Source organism: Bos taurus, chromosome 25 (assembly GCF_002263795.3).
Source record: "Bos taurus isolate L1 Dominette 01449 registration number 42190680 breed Hereford chromosome 25, ARS-UCD2.0, whole genome shotgun sequence".
Taxonomy (NCBI): Eukaryota; Metazoa; Chordata; class Mammalia; order Artiodactyla; family Bovidae; genus Bos; species Bos taurus.
In genome coordinates, this window is record NC_037352.1 from 297245 (window position 1) to 320196 (window position 22952).

At 65.8% G+C, this 22952-nt stretch overlaps 4 protein-coding genes across 22 annotated transcripts in view; 2 read left to right on the forward strand and 2 right to left on the reverse strand.

Annotated features, from left to right (window-relative positions):
• Positions 1-81: 81 nt before the first annotated feature.
• On the reverse strand, positions 82-9695 carry RGS11 (regulator of G protein signaling 11). Of its 12 annotated transcripts, none has more exons than XM_010800788.4 (17): positions 7518-9671; positions 7049-7145; positions 6918-6968; positions 6686-6813; positions 6054-6105; positions 5882-5940; positions 5646-5722; positions 5447-5528; positions 4357-4425; positions 3531-3560; positions 3395-3456; positions 3174-3287; positions 2984-3099; positions 2805-2892; positions 2589-2727; positions 811-893; positions 82-737 (listed from the first exon to the last, which is right to left on the reverse strand). In XM_010800788.4, exons 1-17 carry the CDS (start codon positions 7578-7580, stop codon positions 629-631), a joined length of 1419 nt encoding a protein of 472 aa, XP_010799090.1. In that variant the 5' UTR covers positions 7581-9671; the 3' UTR covers positions 82-628. The 12 variants fall into 12 exon arrangements, with proteins under 12 accessions (XP_010799090.1, XP_005201046.1, NP_001069282.2 ...); XM_005200989.5 differs by having other exon boundaries at positions 3531-3554; positions 6707-6813; positions 7518-7631; NM_001075814.2 differs by having other exon boundaries at positions 6707-6813; positions 7518-7580.
• Positions 9696-9897: 202 nt separating this feature from the next.
• Positions 9898-12331, forward strand: ARHGDIG (Rho GDP dissociation inhibitor gamma). 2 transcript variants are annotated; one of them, NM_001076286.1, is given in 6 exon segments: positions 9898-10020; positions 11083-11262; positions 11333-11416; positions 11649-11725; positions 11805-11868; positions 11952-12330. In NM_001076286.1, coding segments are annotated over 6 exon segments (678 nt in total). In that variant the 5' UTR covers positions 9898-9947; the 3' UTR covers positions 12152-12330.
• A 154-nt stretch (positions 12332-12485) lies between these two features.
• On the forward strand, positions 12486-15033 carry PDIA2 (protein disulfide isomerase family A member 2; the record flags this gene model as incomplete). Its single annotated transcript, NM_001098861.2, is given in 9 exon segments — positions 12486-12717; positions 13282-13488; positions 13568-13701; positions 13775-13912; positions 13986-14102; positions 14180-14305; positions 14374-14571; positions 14652-14772; positions 14849-15033. Coding segments are annotated over 9 exon segments (1452 nt in total), but the record flags the coding sequence as incomplete, so codon positions are not given.
• An 821-nt stretch (positions 15034-15854) lies between these two features.
• The window catches only part of AXIN1 (axin 1), a 43066-nt gene continuing 35968 nt past the window's right edge, over positions 15855-22952 (reverse strand). For 4 of the 7 annotated variants that reach the window (XM_059881167.1, XM_024984679.2, XM_024984677.2 and 1 more), the window contains 5 exons: positions 22537-22707; positions 20279-20524; positions 18832-18939; positions 17194-17361; positions 15858-16565 (listed from right to left, as the gene is read on the reverse strand). In XM_059881167.1, the coding sequence (XP_059737150.1) occupies positions 16439-16565; positions 17194-17361; positions 18832-18939; positions 20279-20524; positions 22537-22707 (820 nt within the window). In that variant the 3' untranslated portion in view covers positions 15858-16438. Of the gene's footprint in view, positions 16566-17193; positions 17362-18831; positions 18940-20278; positions 20525-22536; positions 22708-22952 lie in introns of all 7 variants that reach the window. The other 3 variants (XM_024984681.2, XM_024984682.2, NM_001191398.1) reach the window with 2 other exon arrangements.

The window sequence follows — 22952 nt, forward strand, 5'->3', positions numbered from 1 at the left end:
GCCCACTGCTCACTTCACCAGCGATCGCCGCCTCCACGCCACGCGCACACGCACCACCAATGGGACCACAGCACCGCGGGCTCAGAGGGAGGGCCCGGAGGCCTTTATTTCTGTGCTGGAGGCAGGAGGGTGTGGGCCGCCCTGAGGGCGGTGGCGCTGCCCCTCCAAGGAGCAGCTGGACCTTCACCCCGAGTCTGGGGGGCCTTCCGGGTGGGGAGCTCTGCTGCCCTGGCCATGAACCGGGCCCGGCTTTCCGAGGACCAGTGGTGCTGGAGCAGTCTCTGTCTCCGTGCAGGTCAGGAGAAGCCATGGAGGCAGGCAGGCCCAGCGGGAGGGCAGGGCCCCCTGCAGGCTGGCGCCCCTGCTGGCGACCACCTGACTGCGCCCGGAGTCTCTGGCCGGGTGGGCGCCAGCACAGGACACCCGGACCTGCCATCTCGTCTCCGCGCAGGGCACCCCTGCCCTGGGAATCAGCGCCCCCAGGGAGGGTGTGACAAGGGAACAGGACGCTGCTGGCCCTGGATGCTCAGGGCCTGCGGGGACGCCTGCACAGCGGGTCTCAGCAGCTGCCAGGGCCCTGGGTGGAGCAGCTGACAAGGGCCAGATGGTGCCCCCTCCCCCAGGCCCCCTAGGTCTCCCCATCACCATCTCCACCCACGGGCTCCCCAGAGGCCGAGGCGGGAAGGAGAGCAGGGCTGGGGCTGGAGTGCCGGGGCTTCCGCGTGAACGGGAACACCCTGCGGGCGAGAAGGGGCCTGAGCGCTTGGCCACCGGCCCCCCGCCCGCTGCCCCGGGCACAGCCTGGCTCACCGTCGCTTGGTCTCCAGGGGCACCACAGCCTCTGCCAGCAGGTCTCTGTACAAGTCTGACTTCAAGAAGCGCGGGTAGGAGTCCTGTGAGAGACAGCATCCCGCCCTGAGCCCTTCCTGCTCCTGCTCAGCCATCACGGCCGGGCTCACCTGGGGCCGGGCCTCGGACAGGGGCCTCCCCCGCCAAGACCCGCTCAGACTCAGGGAGACTGGCCCCCATCAGGCAGGAACCTCCGGCGACAGGGACCCGTGTCCCTGGTTCTCTGGGGCCCACAGAGAGAGGGTGAGGGCGTGGGCCAGGATGACACAGGATTCAGTAAAAAGGGACAGGAAGCTATGAACCCAGCTGCTTATGTTTCAAAAAGAAAAACAAATACACATTTACATTGTTAACTTCAGGTGGAGGAACAGGGATATAAACAAGATTCAGTGGAAGGTACTTTGCTTTATAGGTTAGATTCTGAAGCAGTGCGGATGTTTCACGTGATCATAAAATAAGTGACCTAAACAAATATTGAAAGTGAAGCGGGGACAGGTGAAGCTGGGCATCAAGTGGGTGACATCACCCTGACCTCACGTAACCAAGCATCCGAGGGGCTACAGCCAAAGGACCAAGAAAAAAAAACAGTAAACGACTTTCAGTGACTTTGAGTGGTAGCGCTGTGATCCTTGGCTCAGCTACTGAGTAACTCTAGAGGAAAAGTTGAGTGATTTTAACGGTACCACTGAGAACCCAGATTTTCAGAAGGGGAGTGAGAAGAAAGAGGTTAAGGGAACGCTATAATCGTGATTCCAAAGTAGAAGCTTCAGTACGAACTCCTGGTGTTTTATTTCAAACACGCCCTGATTCTGTCCACCGGAAGGCCTGGTAACCATGACTACCCCTGACGCTACCGACCAGTCTGGTTTGCAGGTCAAGGCTTCCGAACGCCACTACAGGGGGAAGGCCAAGGCCTCGGGGAGCTGCTGGCTCTGGGGCAGGATGGCCCCATAGAAAGGAAGGAAGCACCACAGGTTTCAGACACATCAGAGGACTCAAGAGCAGCTAGCCAAGAGGGGGTTTCTGCACCTCCCATGAGATGAGGGGCCCAAAAGCCATCCCATACAGTGAAAATGTGAACAGTGGCATTAAAAACATCCCGACATCACCAACTGCCCTCAGCAGATACCAGGGCTCCAACCGCCTATTCTGAAAAGTGGTAGAGGAGGAACCAAGTCCATCTCTCCGTCCTGTCTCTCCTCTATGATCGGCACCGCTGGGCCAGCAACGTGGAGAGAGGAGGCAGTGGTGTGTGAGACTGAGGGCCTGGGTGGGGCTGTCAAGGTGGGGCTTCGCCACGAGAAGAGACGGCTGGCCCTGCGTCCCTCCTGAGTGGAGAGCACGCAGCCACCACCTGTGCAGCAGCAATAAAGACCCAGCGGAGTGAAACATAGAAATAAATTTAAGATCCCATTGTGCCACACCTGGAGATGCTGCTTGCTGTAGCTAAGACCCGGTGCAGTCAAATAAATAAATAAAAGTAAAAAATATTTTAAAAATACAAAAAAAGTAAATAAAGAACACTGTTGGTGTTTGGGATGTGAGGCTGGCCTCTGTGGCCACATTGAAAGGAATTAGAGGTGGGCATGTCCTTTAAGGGAACTTCCTGCAACACCTACAGACTTGGAGTCTGGAAATGGCTTTCAAGTCAAGGAGGGCAGTGGGCAGGAGGGGCGGTGAGTCTGGACAGGCCTGGGCTGCAGTCTGACCCCAGCTCCCAGGGGGGTGGGGACACCCACCTTTTTCATCAGCAGGTAGATGTGCCTCTGGGCGTCGTCCAGCACGTGGCGGTGGGGCTGGGTCAGGCCCGCCAGAGTCTGCTCCATCGTCCGGCTGTCGATGTTGACCCAGCGGGCGGCGCCGGGGGCCAGGAACTGCCTGTGCGGGGGCGGGAAGCCTGGCAGATCAGGCCCGCGGGGCTGCCCACGGCTGCCACCCCAGCCCGCAGCACTCACTGGTACACTGCGTCCACCAGGGCGGGGACCTGGGCCTGGCCTCCGTGGCGCAGCTCCTCACAGGCCTCCCAGAAGCTGAGGTTCTCGGCTGGGGGTCCAGGCACCAAGTCAGGCCCACCATGGGCTGCTGGGCATCTGGGGTCGGGGCTCAAGCAGGCAGCAGGGTGGGCGCTTCTCACCACTGAACTCTTTCCCGAGAAAGTCCATGAAGTGGGCCCGTCCCACGGGGTCTTCCAGGAGCTCCCGGAAGCTGAAGGCCCACTGCTCCACACGGAGCCTGGTGGGCACGGCCGCGCTGGTAAAGGGCGGGCGGGTCAAGAGTGTGAGGAATGGGGTGGGCACTCCTGCACCCCTGGCCCACCTGCTCACCTGGGTGCGTTCATGGCCCAGTAGGCATCGTCGTCTGTGACCCAGGGGTTGCTGGGCAGGCACCCCGACATGATGGGGTCATGTGGCCCATGCTGGCTGCTAAACTTCAGGTACCTGGGGGTGGGGTGGTGCCAGGGCTGCTGCAGGGGGGCTGTGGGGACCAGGGCGCAGGGGGAAGGGTCTGGGCTCAGGGTGCCAGCCGCCACCCCCATCCCACTCACGCCTCGAGGCAGGTGGAGGACTTCACCCGGGCTCGGCCCAGCGCCCTGCGTAAGCACTCGACCTAGGACAGGAGGCCTGTGAGGGAGGCCAGGCCTGGGAGCCGCCGGCCCCCCGCCCTCTCCTCCCCCCACCTACCTCCCGCCTGTAGAAATCCAGGGTCTTGGTCTGCAAGGGGCCGGTGGGCTGCAGTTAGAAGGCAGGCCCCTCTGGGGCCTGATGTCCCACCCCTGGCCTGCCCCTCAGAGCCCCTGCCTCTATTGCAGGGTCTGACTTTTCAGGAAGCTCCCTGGGGCCCCAAGTCTGGAGGTTCCAGGGTGTTGACCAAGCCCTTGGATGCTCAGAGCTGCCTGAGGTTCCTCAACCATCACTACTTCCTGCTTAAACGTACCACGGGGAGGGGAGAGGCATGGCACCCCAGGACACCTGTGATGCTGACCTTCTCTCTCAGCTGACTGATGGAAGTGATAAAACCGTGACCACAAAGCATGATTCTTAAATCGGGAAGACCAGAAGAATCTGCCCTGTTTCGGGTGTCATGGGATCTGACTGAGGACTCAACAGCGACCAAGTTCAGACGTGTGTCCTGGTCCAGTCATGCTCTGGAGAGCGTGGTTCTTTCTGCCAGGGTCCCTTGGGCCTCTAGCCCTGCCCACCCCCTCCAAGGCCCTGCAGACTCTGATGCTGCCCTGGCTGGGGGAAGCCCCCCGACCATAGGGCCCGCTGTACTCACTTCCACCCAGGGCAGCAGGTGGGAGGCAAGAGAGAACAAGTTAGCAGGGGGCTGAGGTGGGGGCATTGAGGCAAGGAGCAGAGCAGAGCAGCCGAAGTGACCGAGTGCCGGGACCGGCTGACGGACAGGTGGGTGGGCAGTCCACAGCAGGTCCCCGGTGGTGAGGGGGTGGGGGAGGTGGGGGCACATGGGGTGGGGTGGGGGGCGGGGGCGAGCCCGCAGGGCCCTCACCATCGGCACTCGCCCGGCCGTGCAGGGGCCCCGTCCTGGCCCCTGCTCCAGCACGCTGGGGGCCCCTGGCTGCAGAGACAAGAGGAAGTGGGGACACAGCTTGGGTGGACTGCAGAGACCCTCCTGACCCCCGAAGCCAAAGGTCCGACCGTGTCACCCACACCGAGGAAACGTGCTCAGAGGAGCCTGGGCCCCGTCTCCTCTCTGCCAGCCAAGCCCACCCCGTCTCCTCTCCTGCCCTGACCCAGCTCCTCAAGTGAAGCCCATGATCTGCCCCAGGCCTCTCGTCCTTCCTCGCCTGGGCCAAGCTCACCCCAGGCTCTGGGTTGCTCAGACCGGAACCCCGGGAGGCCCTGCTGAGCCCGTGGGGTCCTGCCGCCCCACCACCATGGGTGCCCACCCCGTGGGAGGTGGCGGCTGCCCTCCCAGCTAGTGGCCCAGGAGCCCTCGTGGCCCTCAGTCCGCTGCTCGGCCTCGGCCACACCCGCCCGTGCCACCTCCCCGTCCTGAGTTCGGGACCCCCAGGTGGAGGGTTAGGGGTCATCTTCCCAGAGACGCCAGCCACACCTGATGGAGTCATCACGCCCCCGGTGCCTGCTCCCGCGGGGACGTCCCCCAGCGCACCTACTGTGGTCGGCTGGCACTGCCCGCACAGCTGATGGCCACCAGACTCTCCAGCGGGGCCTCAACCCACCTTCCAGGCCCCAGGCCAGCGCCCCAGGAGCCTCTGGCCTGCAACCTCAGACCTTCACGCTGCAGCGAAGCCTGGCCCCCACTTGCCCCTCAGAGCCTTCAGGTGACCCCACCCGTCACACCCCCCCAGGGCAGTGTTGTCCTCGGTCAGATTCCTTAGACCCAGAGAGAAGCAGGTGTGCCCTGGTCTGCGGGCAGGGGCGGCTCAGGCCTGGCCTTGTGACCTCTGGGTTGTGACGAACCACAGAAAGAGAACTTCCTATCACCCGACAGAACCCCTAAAAGCATGTCCTTCCCAGGGGTCAGAAAGCAGGTCCTGCTCAGCGAGCACATGAGGCAGCACACTGACCCTGGGCAGGACCCCACGGCTGTGCAAGAAGCTCCCCCAGGGGCTCACCGGGGGCCTGTTCACCAGCCAGTACGTCTGCTCCTGGCACGCGATGACCAGCCTGTCCCCCTTCCTGCGCTGCTTAGCTGCCCTGGTGGGGGTGGGCGAAGAAGGAGGGACACCGTGTCCACGCCAGCAGCCCCACCCTCAGGCCCAGGCCTGGACAGTCCCGCGTGGGAGCGGGCGGGGGCGAGCGGGAGGGCCTCACCGCAGCTGCTCCCGGGCCTGCATCATCACCAGGTCCCAGGCGTGGTTGATCTTCCTGTGCAGCTGCTGGTAGTGCTCCTGGGCAGGGTTGAGGTCTCCAGTGGGACCCTCCCTCCTGCGCCCAGCTCTGGGGCTCAGACGCCCACCTCCCTTTGAGTCACCCCGTGTGCTCCAGGGCCTCAAGTGGGGACTGGCATCCCCAGGCTGGCTTCAGCCTGTGAAGGGAAGGATGCCCACCTTCTCGTGGTCCACCAGGGCGCCCTGCTTTCGGATGTTCTTCTTGGCCAGGTAGATGGCTGGAAGGGCAGGCACGGGCTGCAGAGGAACGTCGGCTCCCCTCCCCTGCAGCCTCACACCCAAGGCCACCAGCCCGAGGCTTCACCCGGGCTGGCCCACCCCCCTTACTCACCATAGTCCAGCTCGGCGGCTGGCCACAGGGTGCTGGTCCAGAAATAGGGCGTCTGGCAAGGGGCAGGAACAAAGGTTTCTGGGACTTTCTGGGACGTTCTGTGCCTTCCCCACCCCGAGAGTTTGTCCCCACCGTCTCAGCTCCCTTGGGAAGAGACTGGGCCAGCTGGGGGGCATCTGTCGACCACCCCCAGGCTCAGCTGACCACCTGCCATTCCCTGACTCCAGGCTTCCTGCCCAGGACCCTGATGCAGTTGCTGTGCTGGGGTCTGGGACTGAGGGCAGGTCCTGCCGGGGTCCCTGGTGTGGCCAGGAGGGGGGCCCCATCATGACTGAGAACACACACTGAGATGCAGTGCTGCCTTCTTCAGGGCCCTGACAGTGGGGGAGGCCTCAGGACCCGGGTAAGCTGGCGGGGTCCTCAGCAGGGACCTGAGGGGGCCCCCCTTAGGGGGCCCTGCTAAAGGTTCCTCCTCTTGACCTGGTCTTTCTGTCATGGGGACACTTCCAGTCCAGGCCTTTTGGGGAGTGGCCAGCGGACCACCAGACGGGCAGTGCTGCTCCAACCACAGCCCCACCCCTCCCTGGAGTCCCCGACAGGGTTGGGGGTGCAGCCACGGGGGGGCGCCCCACCTGCTCCCAGTCCAGGCTGACCTGGAATCTATAGGGCGTCTCATCGGGCCGGAGCTCGAGGCGGCGGGGGTCGCGCAGCGGGTAGAGGTAGCCGTGCTGCACGAGGAGGCTGCCCAGGTGCAGGGCCTCTGGGAAGCCAGGCGGTGAATTCTCAGGGGCGGGAGGAGCCAGCGGGCTTGGCCCCGGCCCCAGGGCCGCGTGGGGCGCAGGAAGAGCACCGACGACCCCTTACCATCCTCCGCGATGGAGTACTTCTGCATCAGCCACTCCACGATGTCGCTGCCTGCGCGGCAGACGCCGGGGTGAGCCGAGGCCTCGGCGGGCACCCCACCCCCACTCCACCCCCGCCCTCAGCGGCCTCACCGTTCACCGCGTGCGGGATGACGGTGACGAGCAGGCGCTGGCTCCGCATCCTCACGCCCTGGTCGGGGTCCTGCATGGTCACGACCATCCGCTCCATCTGCGCGGAAGAGGTTGAGGGGCTACGGCGGCCGGCCTGCCCCACCCCCAGATCCGGATCCCAGGAACCGGCCGGGACGCGCCGGATCAGTGTGCCGGGAGATTAACGCGCACTGATGGTGCGATTTCAGGCCAAGGCGGAGCGCGGAGGCACGGGGCCGTGGGGGTAGGGGGGCGCGGGCGAGGGGCGACCCCAGCCCCAGGGTCTCCGTCGCCCCACCCCGCTCGCACAGGGCCATCGCCCCTGACCCGCGGCCACACTAGCGCGCTCGCGTAGCGGCCACACTCGCGCGCACCCGCACTCACTGCTCTCCGGCCCCTCCCGGCCTCGCGTGCCAGGAAATCGGGGGGCGGGCGGGACCCCGGCACCCACCTTGCTCAGATGCGGCCTCTGCACGCGGGGGTGCCCGCCGAGGGGCGCGGGGCTAGCGGCCATAGCAAAGGCAGGCCGGGCGCGGCGAGGGTGTCCGCGCGCCCCGCCCCGCTCCGGCCGCCGCCCCGCCCCGCCCGCGTGTTCGCCCGCAGCGGCCTCGAGGTCTGGGGCTGGGGGGCGCGCGGGCGTCAGAGCATCCGCCTCAGGACAGGCTCCCCTCACGACACGAGAAACCGATGTCCGTGGGGACTTGCCTGGCGCTTCGAGGGGGTCTTGGCCCCACCCGGACTACGTGGGGGATGAGAGAACCGGGATCAGCTGGGAGGAGGTTCAGAGATGGACGAGGACTCGGGAAAGGCTGGGGCGCAGATACAGGAGAGGACTCTGGGAGGGGAGCGACTCGGGAGAGGAGACGCGGGGGAAGGCGCCTTAGGTGGGGGTGCTGTGACCCCTCCTCCATACCTGCTGGGTGCCCGGAGGTCAGCCGTGCGGGGGCTGTGGGGGCTGGGTGAGGGGTCTAACAGCCTCACAAGTGTCCCTGCAGTTGTGAACCTGTGCCTGACCCCCGCGGTGCTCCCGGGTTGGGGGGACACTGCTGCGTAGGGGTGCAGGTGGGGGTCCTTGAGGCTTGGGGAAGACTGCAGGCAGCACCCTTCCCCTCAGCTGCACAGGGGCCTGAGGGGGCCTTTGGAGAGCAGAGACCCCACCCAGGTTACCCTGCGGCTGTGGGAGACTGGGATGGGGCTTTACTGCAGAGAGATCTCAGCACCTGCTCCTGAGATTCGTGGGCATTCTCTGGGCTGAGGGCCCAGCCTGGCCATTTCTCTCCCTCCTCCAGCATCTTGGCTTCCCACACCCCTTTGTTGGGGCTTTTCTAAAGTGTGCAGACAGGTCTATTTCTGTTTTTTAGGTGCTGGGGGGTGGAGCAGGATGTTGGCATTGGCCTTTGGCCAGAAGCCTCAGTCATGGCGATCTGAATCCATTTCCACTGCTGGCGAAACCAGGTCCAGGATGAGCTGGGGAGGGGCCTAGAGGAGGCTCCTACCCCTCCAGGCATCACTCTCCCCTAGATCCCAGTGAAACCCACCCACCCAGCCCCACCCACATTGGTCGGGTCAGGCTGACCGTAGGCCTACCTAGCTGTCCTCTTCCAGAGGGGTTGAAAGCCACCAGAGGCCACAGCTGTCCCCGGTCTGAGGACAAGTGGCCTCCTGGGCCCCTGCAGTGGGGGAGGTGGGTGGGATGTGACCCTCGAATGGCTGGGGAGATCCTGCCTCGGAGAGATTGTAGGCAGGTGGGCTCCAGGGGGGACAGTCCCCGCCCAGCCTGCGTGCCCCCAGCACCACGGCCGGCTGGCCTCCTCCAAAGATAGACGCTCCTTTGGGCAAGGGCAGATCTGAGATTTGGGTGTCCTCAGAAACGGGGTGGGGGGGTGGACTCAGGGGTGTAAGGAAGCAGGGGGACTCCAGCTGGTGTTCTGCACCCCCCAAGCTGACCTACAGGGCCCCAGCCTGCAGCCCAGCTCACCCAGCCCCCGCCCTGCTGACCCCAATCTGCCTGCCGCAAGGTCTGTTTAGGCATCGAGACCAGAGAGCCCTTCTGTGTCCCCTCTCAGCTCTCCACCTCCACCTGTTTTGAATCAGTCCCTTTTCTCCCCCTACCAAGGACAGGGGCTTCGTGAGCACAGAGCATACAAAGGCCCCTCCACCCAAGCCGCCCTGGCACAGCTCGGTCAATAAACACTCGCATCGTGGCGGGGTGTCTCACTGTGTGGGGGACCCCGGCCCTGTGTGTGGACGCTGGCCCGTCTGCGCTGACGCCGGTGAACCTCTGGGGTGCGCAGCTCCCCCACCCCCCGAGGCTGGGCACACTCCAGGGGTCCTCTCTGCCCAGACTGAAGCTCCAGAGGGTGTAGGAGGAGGGGGGGCCCCCAGGTGCGGCCTGCGCTGCCGTCAGGTAACAAGAGCCTGGGGACTTGGGTGGGGGACGCACCTGCTCCCCTCGGCGCCCCGGGCCCCAACTGCCCCGCCCAGAGGGCTTCCCCGGAGACTCCCCAGACTCCCGGCGGCGCCGCGGGGGTGGGGCCGCCCTGATGGCCAGAGCGGGGTGCAGGCGGGGCGGAAGGCTGGGACCGTGACCGCGGCCGTGTGCGTCTGTGTCCGCGGCTGCCGTGCGGGGTCCGGGTGCGCCCGCGGCGGGGACGACCGGGTGCCGGCGCCGAGCGGGCGACACGCGCGTCTCTGCGGGGCTGCGCGGGGTCCGCGGAGCGGCTGGGGGCGCGCGGCGCGGGCGCGGCGCTGGGCGCGGGGGGCGCTCCCGGCCGGGATGAGCTCACCGCAGTCGCGCCGGGGCTGAGCGCCGAGCCGGGCGGCGGCGGGGCGGGCGGCGGCTCCTCGGCGGCTCGGCGGCGGAGCCGGGCCGCGGGCCACCATGCTGGGCCTGGACGCGTGCGAGCTGGGGGCGCAGCTGCTGGAACTGCTCCGGCTGGCGCTGTGCGCCCGAGGTGAGCGGCCCGGCTGGGGCCAGGGCGGCCACGTGGGCGGGGGGCTCTGGGCGGGGGCGCTCAGCCCAGGGCGGACCCGCTTCTCCCCTGCGGAAACTTTGGGGGCGCTGGTGGGGACCTTGCGGTGCGGTCCCCCCGCCGCGCTCTGGAGAGGGTGGGGGGCTTCTCCCAGGCTAGACAGTCATGGGGCAAGGGGCCAAGAGGGGGCGGGTCTGCTTGTGAAGCTAGGACCGCCGGGGGCCCCTCTCCCCGCGGGAACCTGCCCCTGAGGTCCGCTCTCCCTTGGGTGGGGCTCGCGCCCCTTGGGGAGGGTGAGAAGCCCGCAGAGACCCGGGCGCAGTGGGCAGGGACTCAGAGACCCGGCCCCAGGGCACCATGGGAGCCGGCTCCCGGGACTGTGCAAAGGACTGGGAGTGACCCCCATTAAGGCCTGGGGACCGGGCTCAGCTGACAGGGTCTGGAGTCACCTGGGGCGGTGGCCTCAGAACATAAGCAGAGGGGTTTGGTGAGAACCAAACATTGTGTGGGGCATTGTGTGGGGGAACCCCCCGCACCGCGTGGAGGCATTCAGGGAAGCTAGCTCCGGGCAGTGTGGTGGGGACCCAGAGCTGTCCCAGAGCGCTGTGGGAACGGGGCCCAGGGGCCCTGCAGGGCGTCGGGGAGCAGCCTCTGCTCCAGAGATCTCAGTGGTCAACACTCTGCAGTGTGGACCCCGGCCCCCAGGGCTGCTCCCCATCTGGGCCCTTCCCTCTCCTCACCTTTGGCCTCAGAGTCAGGGAGGGGCTCTACATGAAGGGTCGGGCCAGGGGAAAGTGGCTGGTGCCTCCAGGGGTCCATTGCCTGTCTCTGGGAGCCTCCTGTACTAGCCAGGCCCCTCCTGAAGAGGCTGGGCGTGGATGCTAGTCTGCATCTTCCTGCCCACCCGGCTCCCAGAGCCCTCACCGGCTGCCTCTTCAGTCCCCTCCTTTGGGCGGTGGGAGGCCCAGTTGGCCATATGGCAGGCTCCAGCAAAGGCCAGGGTCAGCTGGCAGCAGCTGCTCACACGGCCTCCCCAAACCCCAGTCCTCCTGACTGACAAAGAGGGGGGGCAGCTGCCACCGGAAGAGGCGCTGGACGAGGCTGTGCCCGAGTACCGGGCCCCGGGGAAGAAGAGCCTCCTGGAGATCCAGCAGCTGGATCCGGACGACGAGAGCCTGGTCAAGTACAAGCGGGCCCTGCTGGGGCCTGTGCTGCCTGCCGTGGGTACGCCCACGCCCTGGGCCTGGGGGGAGGGCGGGATAGGGGCACCTGTAGACTCCTGGTTTCTCTTCAGATCCAAGCCTGCCCAACGTTCAGGTGACTAGGCTGACACTGATATCTGAGCAGGCCCCGGGGCCCATCGTCATGGACCTCACAGGTAACTCCCAGATGCCTGGCACAACCCTGAGCCCCAGGCAGGGACCTCACAGGTAACCTCCTCTGCAACTGATCTTTGGGGTAGAGACCTGAGTTCATCGCCATGGACCTCTTAGGACCCAATTCCAAGTCCTCAGACTGCAGAGCCCACAGACACAGGCCCCCCGTGGGGGCTCCGGGCTCAGAGTCTCATCCTCACAGGAGTTCACACTTAACTGCACTTTCCCTAACAGGGGAGTTGGCTGCGCTGAAAAACCAGGTGTTTGTCCTGAAGGAGGGTGTTGATTACAAAGTGAAGATTACCTTCAAGGTGAGGGTGCTGTCATGGGGACACCAGCCAGCCCCAGGCCCAGCCCCAGAAGTTCCCGTTAACACTGTCTGTCTCTCAGGTCAACAAGGAGATCGTCAGTGGACTGAAGTGTCTGCATCACACCTACCGCCACGGCCTGCGAGGTGAGGGTGGGGTGCAGGGAGCAGCGGGGGGCGGGCTTGGAGAGGGGCAGAGGGCAGCCCCCAGTGCCCTCATTCCCCCGCAGTGGACAAAGCCGTCTACATGGTGGGCAGTTACGGCCCGAGCGCCCAGGAGTATGAGTTCGTGACTCCGGTAGAGGAGGCGCCCCGAGGCGCGCTGGTGCGGGGTGCCTACGTGGTCACGTCCTTCTTCACCGATGACGACAGAACCGCCCACCTGTCCTGGGAGTGGGGCCTCTACGTCTGCCAGGACTGGGAGCGCTGAGCGCCCCGCCCCGGGGCCGCTTCCCATTGGCCCCCCCGCTTCTGTCAGCTGCTGCAAGGGACCCCTGAGCGTTCCCTGGCCCCTCAGTGGCCATCCCCCCACCCCCTGTCCTGTCCCAGGATGCCCCCAGGCCTGGCACTGTGCCCTGAACAGCCCTATTAAACGTCGCTCTGCCTCGGTGCCCTTGGTGTTGCCTGTCTGCCTCCCCTCCCCGGGCGGCGGGGGGGGGGGGGGCTCCTGGCCTTATCTCTCCTGCGACCAGGCCTGGGTGCCACGTGGCGGCCGCTGCTTGGCCCCCCGCCCCCTTATCTGCCCCCGCCCCAGGGGCCCCCGCACCGCCATGGATGGCCAGTTCCTGCCGGTGCTGGTGCTGCTACTCGGGGCCTCAGGCCTGTGCGGACAGGGGCTGGGGCCTAGGGGTCCCTTGGAGGAGCCCCCAGAGGAGAAGCCCCCTGAGGAGAAGCCCCCCGAGGAGGAGCCCCCGGAGGAGGATGGGGTCTTGGTGCTGAGCCGGCAGACCCTGGGCCAGGCCTTGCAGGAGCACCCAGCCCTGCTGGTGGAATTCTGTGAGTGCCAGGCCAGCATGGCCGGGGACCCTCAGGGGCCGCCTGGGTGCTCTGCTCCCCCCTCGCTGTGCTCCTGGGGCTCCATCAGAGCCCTGGGGCAGAGCTGGGCCTGGGGTCCAGCCTCACGGTGGGGAGGCACAGGTGCAGGGGGGATCCAGTCAGTGTCCCCCAGGCTATTCCGTGAAGGGCCAGCCAGCACTCAGGCTGGGGTTGTACAGCCCATTCACAGGCAGGAGCCACTCCCAGCCGGCAGGCCTCCACAGGCAGATGGCGGGAGCTGGCCTCATGGGTGGCCATGGAAGATCCATCCCAAACCCACTCTAGGGACAGTGCTGGCCACTGCAGTCCCACTCGGGGGCCCTCAAGGAGTCTGGCCTCCGGTGCTCGGACTCTGGCCGAGGCTCAGGTGGGCCCCTGACGAGGAGGGTGTAGACTGGACGTGTTGCTCCCTACCGGATCTCAAGCGTGGAGCTGGCCCCGAGGTTGGCCGGCTCTGGCCAGGCTGGAGCAGGGGCTGTGGTGGGGGTGGTGAAGGCCTGGGGCACTCATGGGTCTGTCCTCCAGATGCCCCGTGGTGTGGGCACTGCAGGGCCCTGGCCCCTGAGTACAGCAAGGCAGCCGCCCTGCTGGCAGCAGAGTCGGCCAGAGTCACGCTGGCCAAGGTGGATGGGCCCGCGGAGCCAGAGCTGGCCGAGGAGTTTGCAGTGACAGAATACCCCACGCTCAAGTTCTTCCGAGAGGGGAACCGCACACACCCAGAGGAGTACACTGGTGCGGGGCGGGCGAGGGGGCGGGCAAGGGGGTGGGCAGGTGGCAGAGGCTGGGCCTCAGCTGAGGGGAGTCTCCGCAGGCCCCCGGGAGGCCGAGGGCATCGCCGAGTGGCTGCGGCGGCGGGTGGGGCCCAGCGCCAGGCAGCTGGAGGACGAGGAGGACATTCGCGCACTCACGGACACCCGGGACGTGGTAGTCGTCGGCTTCTTCCAGGTGCGCTGCGGGCCGGGGCCGGGCCTGGGAGCAGGGTGTGGGCCCGGCGGCCTCACAGGCCCGGGCCCCTCAGGACCTGCAGGACAGGGACGTGGCTACCTTCCTGGGCCTGGCCCAGGATGCCCTGGACATGACCTTTGGCCTCACCGACCGGCCGCAGCTCTTTCAGAAGTTCGGCCTCACCAAGGACACGGTGGTCCTCTTTAAGAAGGTGGGTCAGGCGGGCTCAGGGAGGAGCCGGGGTGGGTGCGTTGGCTCCCGCTGACCCGCTCGGCGTCGTCCAGTATGACGAAGGGCGGGCGGACTTCCCGGTGGACAAGGAGCTGGGCCTGGACCAGGGGGACCTGTCTCGCTTCCTGCTCACCCACAGCATGCACCTGGTCACAGAGTACAGCAGCGAGGTGAGTGGGCTGCCGGGCAGGTGCGGGCGGTGGGTGGCGGCCGTGGGGGCCTCCACGAGCTCCACCTGCCCCTGCAGACGTCCTCTAAGATCTTTGAGGCCAAGATCCTTAACCACCTGCTGCTGTTCATCAACCAGACGCTGGATGCCCACCGGGAGCTGCTGGCAGGCTTCCGGGAGGCGGCTCCCCCCTTCCGGGGGCAGGTACTGGCTGGGCCTAGGGGCTGGGGTGGTGGGGCTGCGAGGAGCCCACGCGGACTCCCTGCTGGCAGGTGCTGTTCGTGGTGGTGGACGTGGGTGCCGACAATGACCACGTGCTCCAGTACTTTGGCCTCAAGGCCCAGGAGGCCCCCACCCTACGCTTCATCAACATCGAGACCACCAAGAAGTATGCGCCGGAGCATGGGGCGCCGGTCACCGCTGCCACCATCACAGACTTCTGCCGCACGGTCCTGGGTGGAGGGGTCAAGGTCAGCGGTGGGTTGCCCATGGGGTGGGAGCAGCAGCTAGCGGGAGACCCCTGGTGAAACCCCTGGCCCTGTTCCCCTAGCCCTATCACTTGAGCCAGGAGGTCCCCCCAGACTGGGACCAACGGCCAGTCAAGACCCTCGTGGGCAAGAATTTTGAGCAGGTGGCTTTTGATGAGACCAAGAACGTGTTTATCAAGTTCTGTGAGTGTGGCTGTGGCGGGTGGCGGGCAGAGGGTGGCGGGGGACCTGCTGGCTGTGCTGACGTGTCCCATCCTAGACGCCCCGTGGTGTGCCCACTGCAAGGAGATGGCCCCAGCCTGGGAGGAGCTGGCCGAGAAGTACAGGGACCACGAGGACGTCATCATCGCCGAGCTGGACGCCACAGCCAATGAGCTGGAGGCCTTCCCTGTGCACGGCTTCCCCACCCTCAAGTACTTCCCAGCAGGGCCTGGTCGGAAGGTGCGGCCTGGGCTAGGTCTGGGTGCTTCCACCCTCGGCTGGAGGTGGGCATGGCCTTGGAGAGTCAGCCTTGGGTCCAGGAGGCGGGGTCCCCAGACCATGTCCCTCCTCAGGTGATTGACTACAAAGGCGCCAGGGACCTGGAGACCTTCTCCAAATTTCTGGACAGTGGGGGCGAGCTGCCTGCAGAGGAGCCTGCAGAGGTGCCTGGAGCCGCCTTCCCGGTGGGTGTCTGTCCCCAGGCTCCAGGCCTCGGGCCAGTCCTCTCGAGAGTAGCTGTGGGTGGGCATGGGCAGGGCTGGGCGGAGGGTGTGGCACCCAGCTGGGTCTCTGTGACCCTTGCCAGGAAAAGCCAGGAAACACCACGGAACCCAAGGACGAGAAGCCAGGAAACACCACGGAGCCCAGGGACGAGCTGTAGCTGCCCGCCGTCAGCACCCACCCAGGAGCCGTGTCCAGGCCCGTGAGAGCAGCCGTGTGAATAAAGAGCTCTGGCCCTGGACTGTGTGTGGTTCCTAAGAAGGGCAGCTCTGGTCTTGGTTTGGCTGGATTTCAGCCCCTGGGGCCTCTACATCCTGGGTGGGGCCCGGCCCTCCTGATGGGCACCTAGGTCCAGCCTGGGTCTGCAGCCTCACCGGGGCAGAAAGGAGGCCCACAGCACTGCTGCTGTGTTGGCCCTGCCCTCTCCCCCAAGCTGCCAGCGTGGCTCTGTGCCCCGCCACCCCATGCCCCACGAGGCTGGGCCGACCTTGAATGCTGCCTGGGAGGCAGGGCACGTACGCCGGGAGCCCGGCAACCATGTTGGACAGCTGCAGTCCACAGCCAGGGAAGGTTCAAAAATGGTTTTATTTCATTATTATCCAAGTACCTTTGAAAAGATAATTGTACAAGTCAGCGCATGAAAAACGGGCTCAGGGCAGCCCCCCGCTGGTGCGGGCCTGAGAAATGTACATATTTACAGGGGCCCTGGGGAGGGCAGCCCGGGACCCGCTGAGCCAGCTCGGGCCTCGGTGCTCGGCGCCGGGCCCACACAGTGGCAGGCCAGAGACAAGCTGGTTGAAGGCACTCGGTGACATGGACGATGGACAGAGGCCCCGAAGCCCCTGCACCCTGGCTCTGGGGCAGGCCACGGCAGGCAAGCGCCAGGGGCGTCCGCTTAGCAGCACGGGGTCGCTGGGCAGGGTCTCCAGGTGGCCCCATGGCGGGCTCCCCACGGGTGCGGGCTAGTGCACATCTCTGGGAGGAGGCGCCGCAGCAGACTCCCGCCCTCCTGGACACAGAGGGACCAGGCGGGCTGCCTGGACAAGCACACCACCCTGCCAGCAGCTGCACCCACTGCACTCTCGAGAGCGGGCGGCCTGGCACGGGCCCTCGTGGAGCCCGGAGGGTGCAGCGGCCAGGCCGCCAGTCAGTCCACCTTCTCCACCTTGCCGATGATCTTCTCCTCGAAGACGGGCAGCACAGCCGTGTCCTCACGCACCTCTTCGAACACCACGCCGCACTCGAACTCGTCGCTCACTTTCTTGAAGTAGAACCTGTGGTCGGGAGGAGGCACTGAGGGTGGCGGGGCCAGGCAGCTGGGCGGCCGCCCCCCAGCACCTCCTGCAGGCCCGTGAGCTGGCCCTGGTGCCTGAGCGCCGGTGCCAGATACGTGCAGTGACCACATGCGGGTCCCTGCCCCGGCCTCTGCAGGGAGGGGTGGGTGGGCTCAGGGTCCCCGTTCCCTCCACTGGCTACTGCATGCACTCGGCCCTGCAGTCCAGGCCTCTCCAGCGGCAACAGCCCCCAGTGGGGTTTCTCGGCCACTTGGTGGACAGAGGGAAGCACTCAGGCAGACCCTCTGTGGGCTGGCCCCAAAACAGACCCCACCGGCCCCAGCGTGTTCTGCAGTGCCCCTAGGGGCCTCCAGGGCAGACCTGCAGTAGGGCCCTGGCTTCCGCGGTCCCGTAAAAAACGCCTGGTCAGGAAGCCAACACAAGGCCGGCTAGGGCCACACCAGCTTGGGTGCCCTGGTCGGCCTGCAGGACCTGGGCCCTAAGCCGAGGCCACACACGCCTCACCTGTCGCAGGGTACGCGCCAGCAGCCCACGGCCAGGCAGACAGGGTTGGGACTCAAAGAGAAGGGAGCACACGGCTCTGTGCTGCGAGCCCCCAGCCTCTCACCTGTAGTTGCCCTTCTTGGTCAGCAGCTCCTTGAACTGGCCCAGGGTGACCGCGCGGCCCCGCACCAGGGTCCGGTAGGGGATGGGCTCTCCGCAGAAGTAGTAGGCCACGACGATGCTGTCGCATGGCTGGGTACTCCCACCTCCCGCCTTCCTCTGTGATTTCGTCCTGAGGGCCAAGAAGCATTGTGACCGCTGGGGCTGGGGCCCTACCAGACGCCCCAGAAGATGCCGGGGCAGAGCCTGCAGGGTGGGCTGCACCTCACTCGGAAACGCCGGGTGTCCACAGGCCCCACTGCCTACCCCGCCCAGCCACGCCCACCCCTGGGGGCTCGCCCTGCACACTTCCATGCTGTGCCAGCCCGGACCAAGACGCAGACACCGACAGCAGCTATCCGCCACTGCTGCCACCTGCTTCGAAGCCCTGGTCTCACTGTGGCCTGGCTGGCCTGGGGGGCGGACCTACCACCCAGACCACATGAAACGGGCTAGCAGGCTTCTCAGGAGGACCCCACGGTGGGCGCCTCTGCCAGGCGGCTCAAGACAGCCAGCCCCTGGCTCTGAAATAGCAGGCTGGGTGGCTCGGCCCATGTCCCTGTAAAGCCACCTTCAGAAACATCCCAAGGCCAGGGACTAGACAGCAGAACCGCTGGACCGGAAATGGACCCGCCTCACAGCAGAGAGCTGCTCACAAGACCAGAGGCGGCAGCCGGCCCCTTCTCCAGAAGGGACCGAGGCCCACAGCGCCTCCTGCACGGGCAGCGAGAGGCTTCCTCTCGACGGGTGGCGCCTGTGCCCTCCCGAGTCCTGTCCAGTGACTGCCCCAGCTGCCCAGTGGGCCCAGGAGCAGCCCTTGGCCCTGGCCAGATGAGCGGCCAGTTTTGTGTCAGGAAGGCCCTGAGTCATAGTGGGCTCTCCTCTCCGTGGGGAGCCACCACACTGGTGCTCCTGGTCACACAGCAGGCAGTCACCTCAGCTGAGTGGCCGCCCCCAGCTTGAGCCAGGCTCCTGATGTCTGCTTCCCTTCCTTCGGTCCTCTGACCTCAGGCCTGGCCCATCCCAGGAGCCGCCTGGGATTCCCAGGGGCTCCATTCTCTACAGAAGAGCACCCCCCAGAAAGAGTAGCAACGGGGAGGCTGAGAGCTGGGCCCTCGGCCACGCACGACAAAGGACTGGGGGGTCGGCCGGCATAGGCTGAGTGGGGGCCCCTCTTTCTGCTCAAGGACAGGGTGGCCCGCGCTGTCCACATACGGCCCTCAGGCCCTGGACGCCCAGCCCGGCCCGTGTGCATGGGCGTGGACCACGCGTTCCCACGGTGCACGCAAGATTAGAGCCGGCTCGCTGTGCACACAGCGCCCGGGGCCTGTGCTTTGGTCAGCAGTGTACAAGGGAGTCAGGGCCGCAGCCCTGAGCCCATCACACCAGGCAGGTCACTGCAGCGAGGGCCGAGGCTTTGTGCGGGGCGTGAGGCCTCGTGCGGAAAGCGCAGACCCCTCTCGGGCCTGTCGCTCGCTGCCCCCACGTGGACGGCCAGGGCTCCTCTCACAGACACACGAGCAGCCCCAGCTCTTCAGGCGCAGCGCCTGAGCTCCCGTCGCGGGCCGGCCGGCACTGGGAGGACCCAGGGGGGCGCACGTACTCTGTCTCGGAGAGCTCCAGGTCGGACACCGCCGGCACGGCGCTCAGCACGGGCGTGCACGCTGGCCTGACGCAGCAGCGCCCCCGCTGGATGACCTCCTGCACATACCTAGGGAACAACGCGCAGTGAGCCGCCGCCCGGGCCGGGCCTCCAGCAGCGCTCAGCTCAGCCACGCTCCACAGCAAAGAGGAGGCGCCTGCTGCGCGGGGCCGGCAGGACGGCAGGACGGCAGGACAGCAGGCCCTCGTGGTTGTGGAGCTGGAGGTCAGGGCTCCGTCAGAGCAGGCGGAACGCCGGCGCTTCTGCCCACCAGGTCTTCACCAGGCGGACCTCAGTCTCCTGAAACCCGCAGGTGCCTGCCACTCCATGCACTCAGAGGAGCCTTCGCCTCCAGAGGGGAGCAGGCCCCAACCTGGCCCTGCAGCTCAGTCACTGCCAGCTGAAGAGAGCACACCACCCACCGCTCCTGTCCCAGGGCCATCCACCTCGGGTGCGACGCTCTGTGGCCCTGACGTGACTTCTATTTTGACCGCCCTGGGTGGGGTCACCCCAAGAGGAGGACGCAGCGGACCTCTGCTCTGGGGTCTTTGCTGTCTACAAAAGGCACACATGTCCTGGACCGACCAGTGTGGAGCGCCCGAGCCGCCCGTGGCTCAGCTGTGTCACAGCCAGACAGGACCTGCCACTGGGCAGGGCCCGTGGGCGCTGGTGCAAAGAGCAGACCAAGGACGCAAGACCACAAGCAGGGAGCCCTGCTGGGCAGGCGCAGCAGGACGGGCCCGCTCGCCCCAGTACCCTCCTGGGCAGCCCCATTGCTGCCTTCCACCCTCCAGCTCACGGGCTGGCCCGCCGGGCCTCAGGCACCGCCCTCACCCCGGGCCACGTGGACCAGCAAGACCTCAGCGCGTGACACGGCTGCTGTAAACGGGGTCACCTTCAGTGACCGGGGACACGCATGGGCCTCCCGCGGGGCGGTGGGCTGGGGCGGGTCTGCACCTGGGCGCCGGCTTCCCCAGGGCAGCACGGATTCTGCAGCGAGGCCCCGGCCCCAGGAGCCCAGCTGACTGAAGATTGGACATGGGGACCAGTAACACCCAGGACAGTGTCACCATCCAGCGACCACACTCCCATCTCCAGGCCCTCAGAGCCCAGACCACCCGGGAAAGTGACTGCAAAGGCCCCACTGCCAGGGTCCAGCGTGGAGGAATGACCTGCCCCACGAAGGGCTGCACCGGCCCTGACAGCCACGCAGGGCGCCGTGAGGAGGGCCGTGGGGCTGGGCTCTCAGCACCGAGAGTGAGACACCAGGGGTCCCCTGCATGGCTGGGAACAATTCAGGCCCCTTTGCGGATGCAGTGGGCCTCAGCTGGCACCCACAGCGCAGCCGCAGGCCAGCCGAGGTGCAGAAGGGCTCCCGCCCCGGATGGATGCTGTGAGGACCACGCACCTCTGCTTCGAGGGCGCCTTGCTGGCCCTCTTCTCCTCCTCCTCCAGGCGCCGGCGTGCCTCCTCCAGCTGCGTCAGGGGGTTGGGGGCAGGGTTGGGTGGCATCGTGGGGTCTTGAATGAAGAGATGCGAAGGCTGCACCGAACTCCGGAGCTGGGCACTGACCCAGGGGTGCACGGCCCCAGGGCGCTCAATGGACAGGGGCCTGGAGCTCTCGTGGGCCTGCTGCTTCTTAGCCCCGGACGACCTTCGGGGGCAACAGAAGCAGGTGAGCCGCGCCCAGGCTCTGCACACCCCCCACCCCTGATGCACGCCTTTCTGGAGACCTGCTCTGCACTGTGCTCATCGTGTTCTGAAATACAAATCATACCCTGTGTGGACACTTTCTTAATGTTTCCCCACGAAGACTTCTTTTACATAAAGGTTTTTTTGTTTTTGAAAAGTATTTTGATATTAGAATAAGTGTTCTTGGGACTTCCCTGGAGGTCGGATGGCTGAGACTCCCAGCCCCCAATGCAGGGGGCCTGGGTCTGATCCCTACTCAGAGAACTTGCTCTCACATGCCCCAACCAAGACCCAGGGCAGCCAAACAAAAGCTTAACCTTTATCATTCCTTTAAAAATATAAATAAATAAGTGCTCTTTGTTAAAAACTTGAAATGTTCAGGAAATTCTAAGAAAAAAATAAATATGACTTAGCGATAGTCACTCGGTACATTCAGCGTATTTCCTTCCCCACTGAAAACACCTGCCATGGTTGGCATGATTCTGACCACGTGCTTTTTCCTGACTTTCTTCCACGTGATGCCACCTTCCCTGCCATCAGATACCAAGAACCTTCTACATCTGTGTGACCTGCCATCACTCAACCACTGCATGGAATTCAAGTGAAAACATTGCCTCTCTCAGCTGGACTAGAGGCCTCAGAAGGGGGGCATGTCCCCAGGAGCAAAATGAGGGAATCCCAGGAATGGCACCCTGGGGGAGAGGGCTGATTCAGCGCCTGTATGATGTGACCTGCCCCATGGGGAGGTGGACTCCTCCTAGAAGGACCCACGAGGCCCCCAACTCCTCAATTCCTGCTCTGTGCCCTGCCTCCAGGCCCACAGACCCCAGAAAGGCCTGCACGATGGAGCCCACAGTGCACCCAGGACACTGCTTCTGGACTCGTCTTCCCACGGAAACCCTCCAGCTGGGGTGGGGCAACGGCCAAGGAGTGAGCCACCGGGACAGGTTTTGTGAGTACAAAGGGTCTGGACCAAGAACTCAGGACCAGGCAAGTCCACGGCTGGCCGGCCCCAAAGCCCAGGCCCCTGCCCACCCCGCCCCCACCACGAACAGGAAGGGTGACACTGAAACCGACATGGAGCCGGAGGAGCCGGAGCAGAGGCGTGTTCTCTGGCAGTTGGGGTCAAGGAGGCCAGATCCAGAGGCTCCTCCTGGAGGGACAGCCACAGGGCTGTAGGATCCTGCCCAGTGGGGCTGCAGCAGCTGACCCCACCACTGGGCACTCCTGCCCGGGACACTGACGTTGTCACCAATGCCCACCCTGTCACAGGGCCCACACAGGGCAGGGTTGACCTCACGCTGCCATGGGCTGGCCCTGGTCGAATGGGCACATGGCCTGCAGAGACTGCTGCCTGGCGCTGACAGCAGGCTCCAGAGATGGCAGGGACTCAGAGCCGGGGGTGGGGGGACTCAGAGCCGGTGGGGAGGGAAACAGAGCCAGGGGCAGACGCAGCTGGAGCTGGGGGGAGGGGAGGACTCAGAGCTGGGGCAGGGGGCGCTCAGAGCTCGGGGGTGGGGGACTCAGAGCCGGGGCAGGGGAGGACTGAAAGCCAGGGGTGGGGGGACTCAGAACCGGGGGTGGGGGGACTCAGAGTTGGGGGGTGGGGGACTGAGAGCTGGGGCAGAGGAGGACTGAGAGCCGGGGGTGGGGGGACTCAGAGCCGGGGGTGTGGGACTCAGAGCCAGGGGTGGGGGGGACTCAGAGCCGGGGGTAGGGGGATTCAGAGCCAGGGGTGGGGGGACTCAGAGCCAAGGGTTGGGGGTTGGGGGGACTCAGAGCCAAGGGTTGGGGGTTGGGGGGACTCAGAACTGGGGTGGGGGGACTCAGAGCCGGCAGTTGGGGGGTGACTCAGAGCTGGGGGTTGGGGACTTGGAGCCGGGGGGTAGGACTCAAACTGAGGTGGGAGGACTAAGAGCCAGGGGAAGGGGACTCAGAGCCGGGGGGGGTGGTGACTCAGCCGGGGGCCCTCACCCGTGACCCGCCTTCCGGTGCCGGCTGATCTCCTTCTCGCCCTCGATGATCCACTGCATGATCTTCTGGTTCTTCTCCGCATCCTCAGACGGGCCTGGCGCCTCTGTGCTGCTGCTCTTCCCCAACTCCGCCTTCTTGGAGTTTCTCTTGGAGGTCGTGCCCACCTTCCCACTGCAAGAGCAAGGCCTGGTCACTTGCTACTTCAGCCAGCCCAGGCTGGATGGCTGGCCGGGACCCGCAGGGCTGGGGACGACAGCCCGCAAGGGCCCTGCCTGCACGTGGGGCCTTGGCCACACTCCTGCAGGCGTGGTTGGGCTGTTTTGGGCCGACTCTGTGGACGGAAGGTGTCCAGGCAGCTCGGGCCCAGCCACCTGTCCTCACCCAGACACCACCCCCGAAACGGGCTCATCCAACCC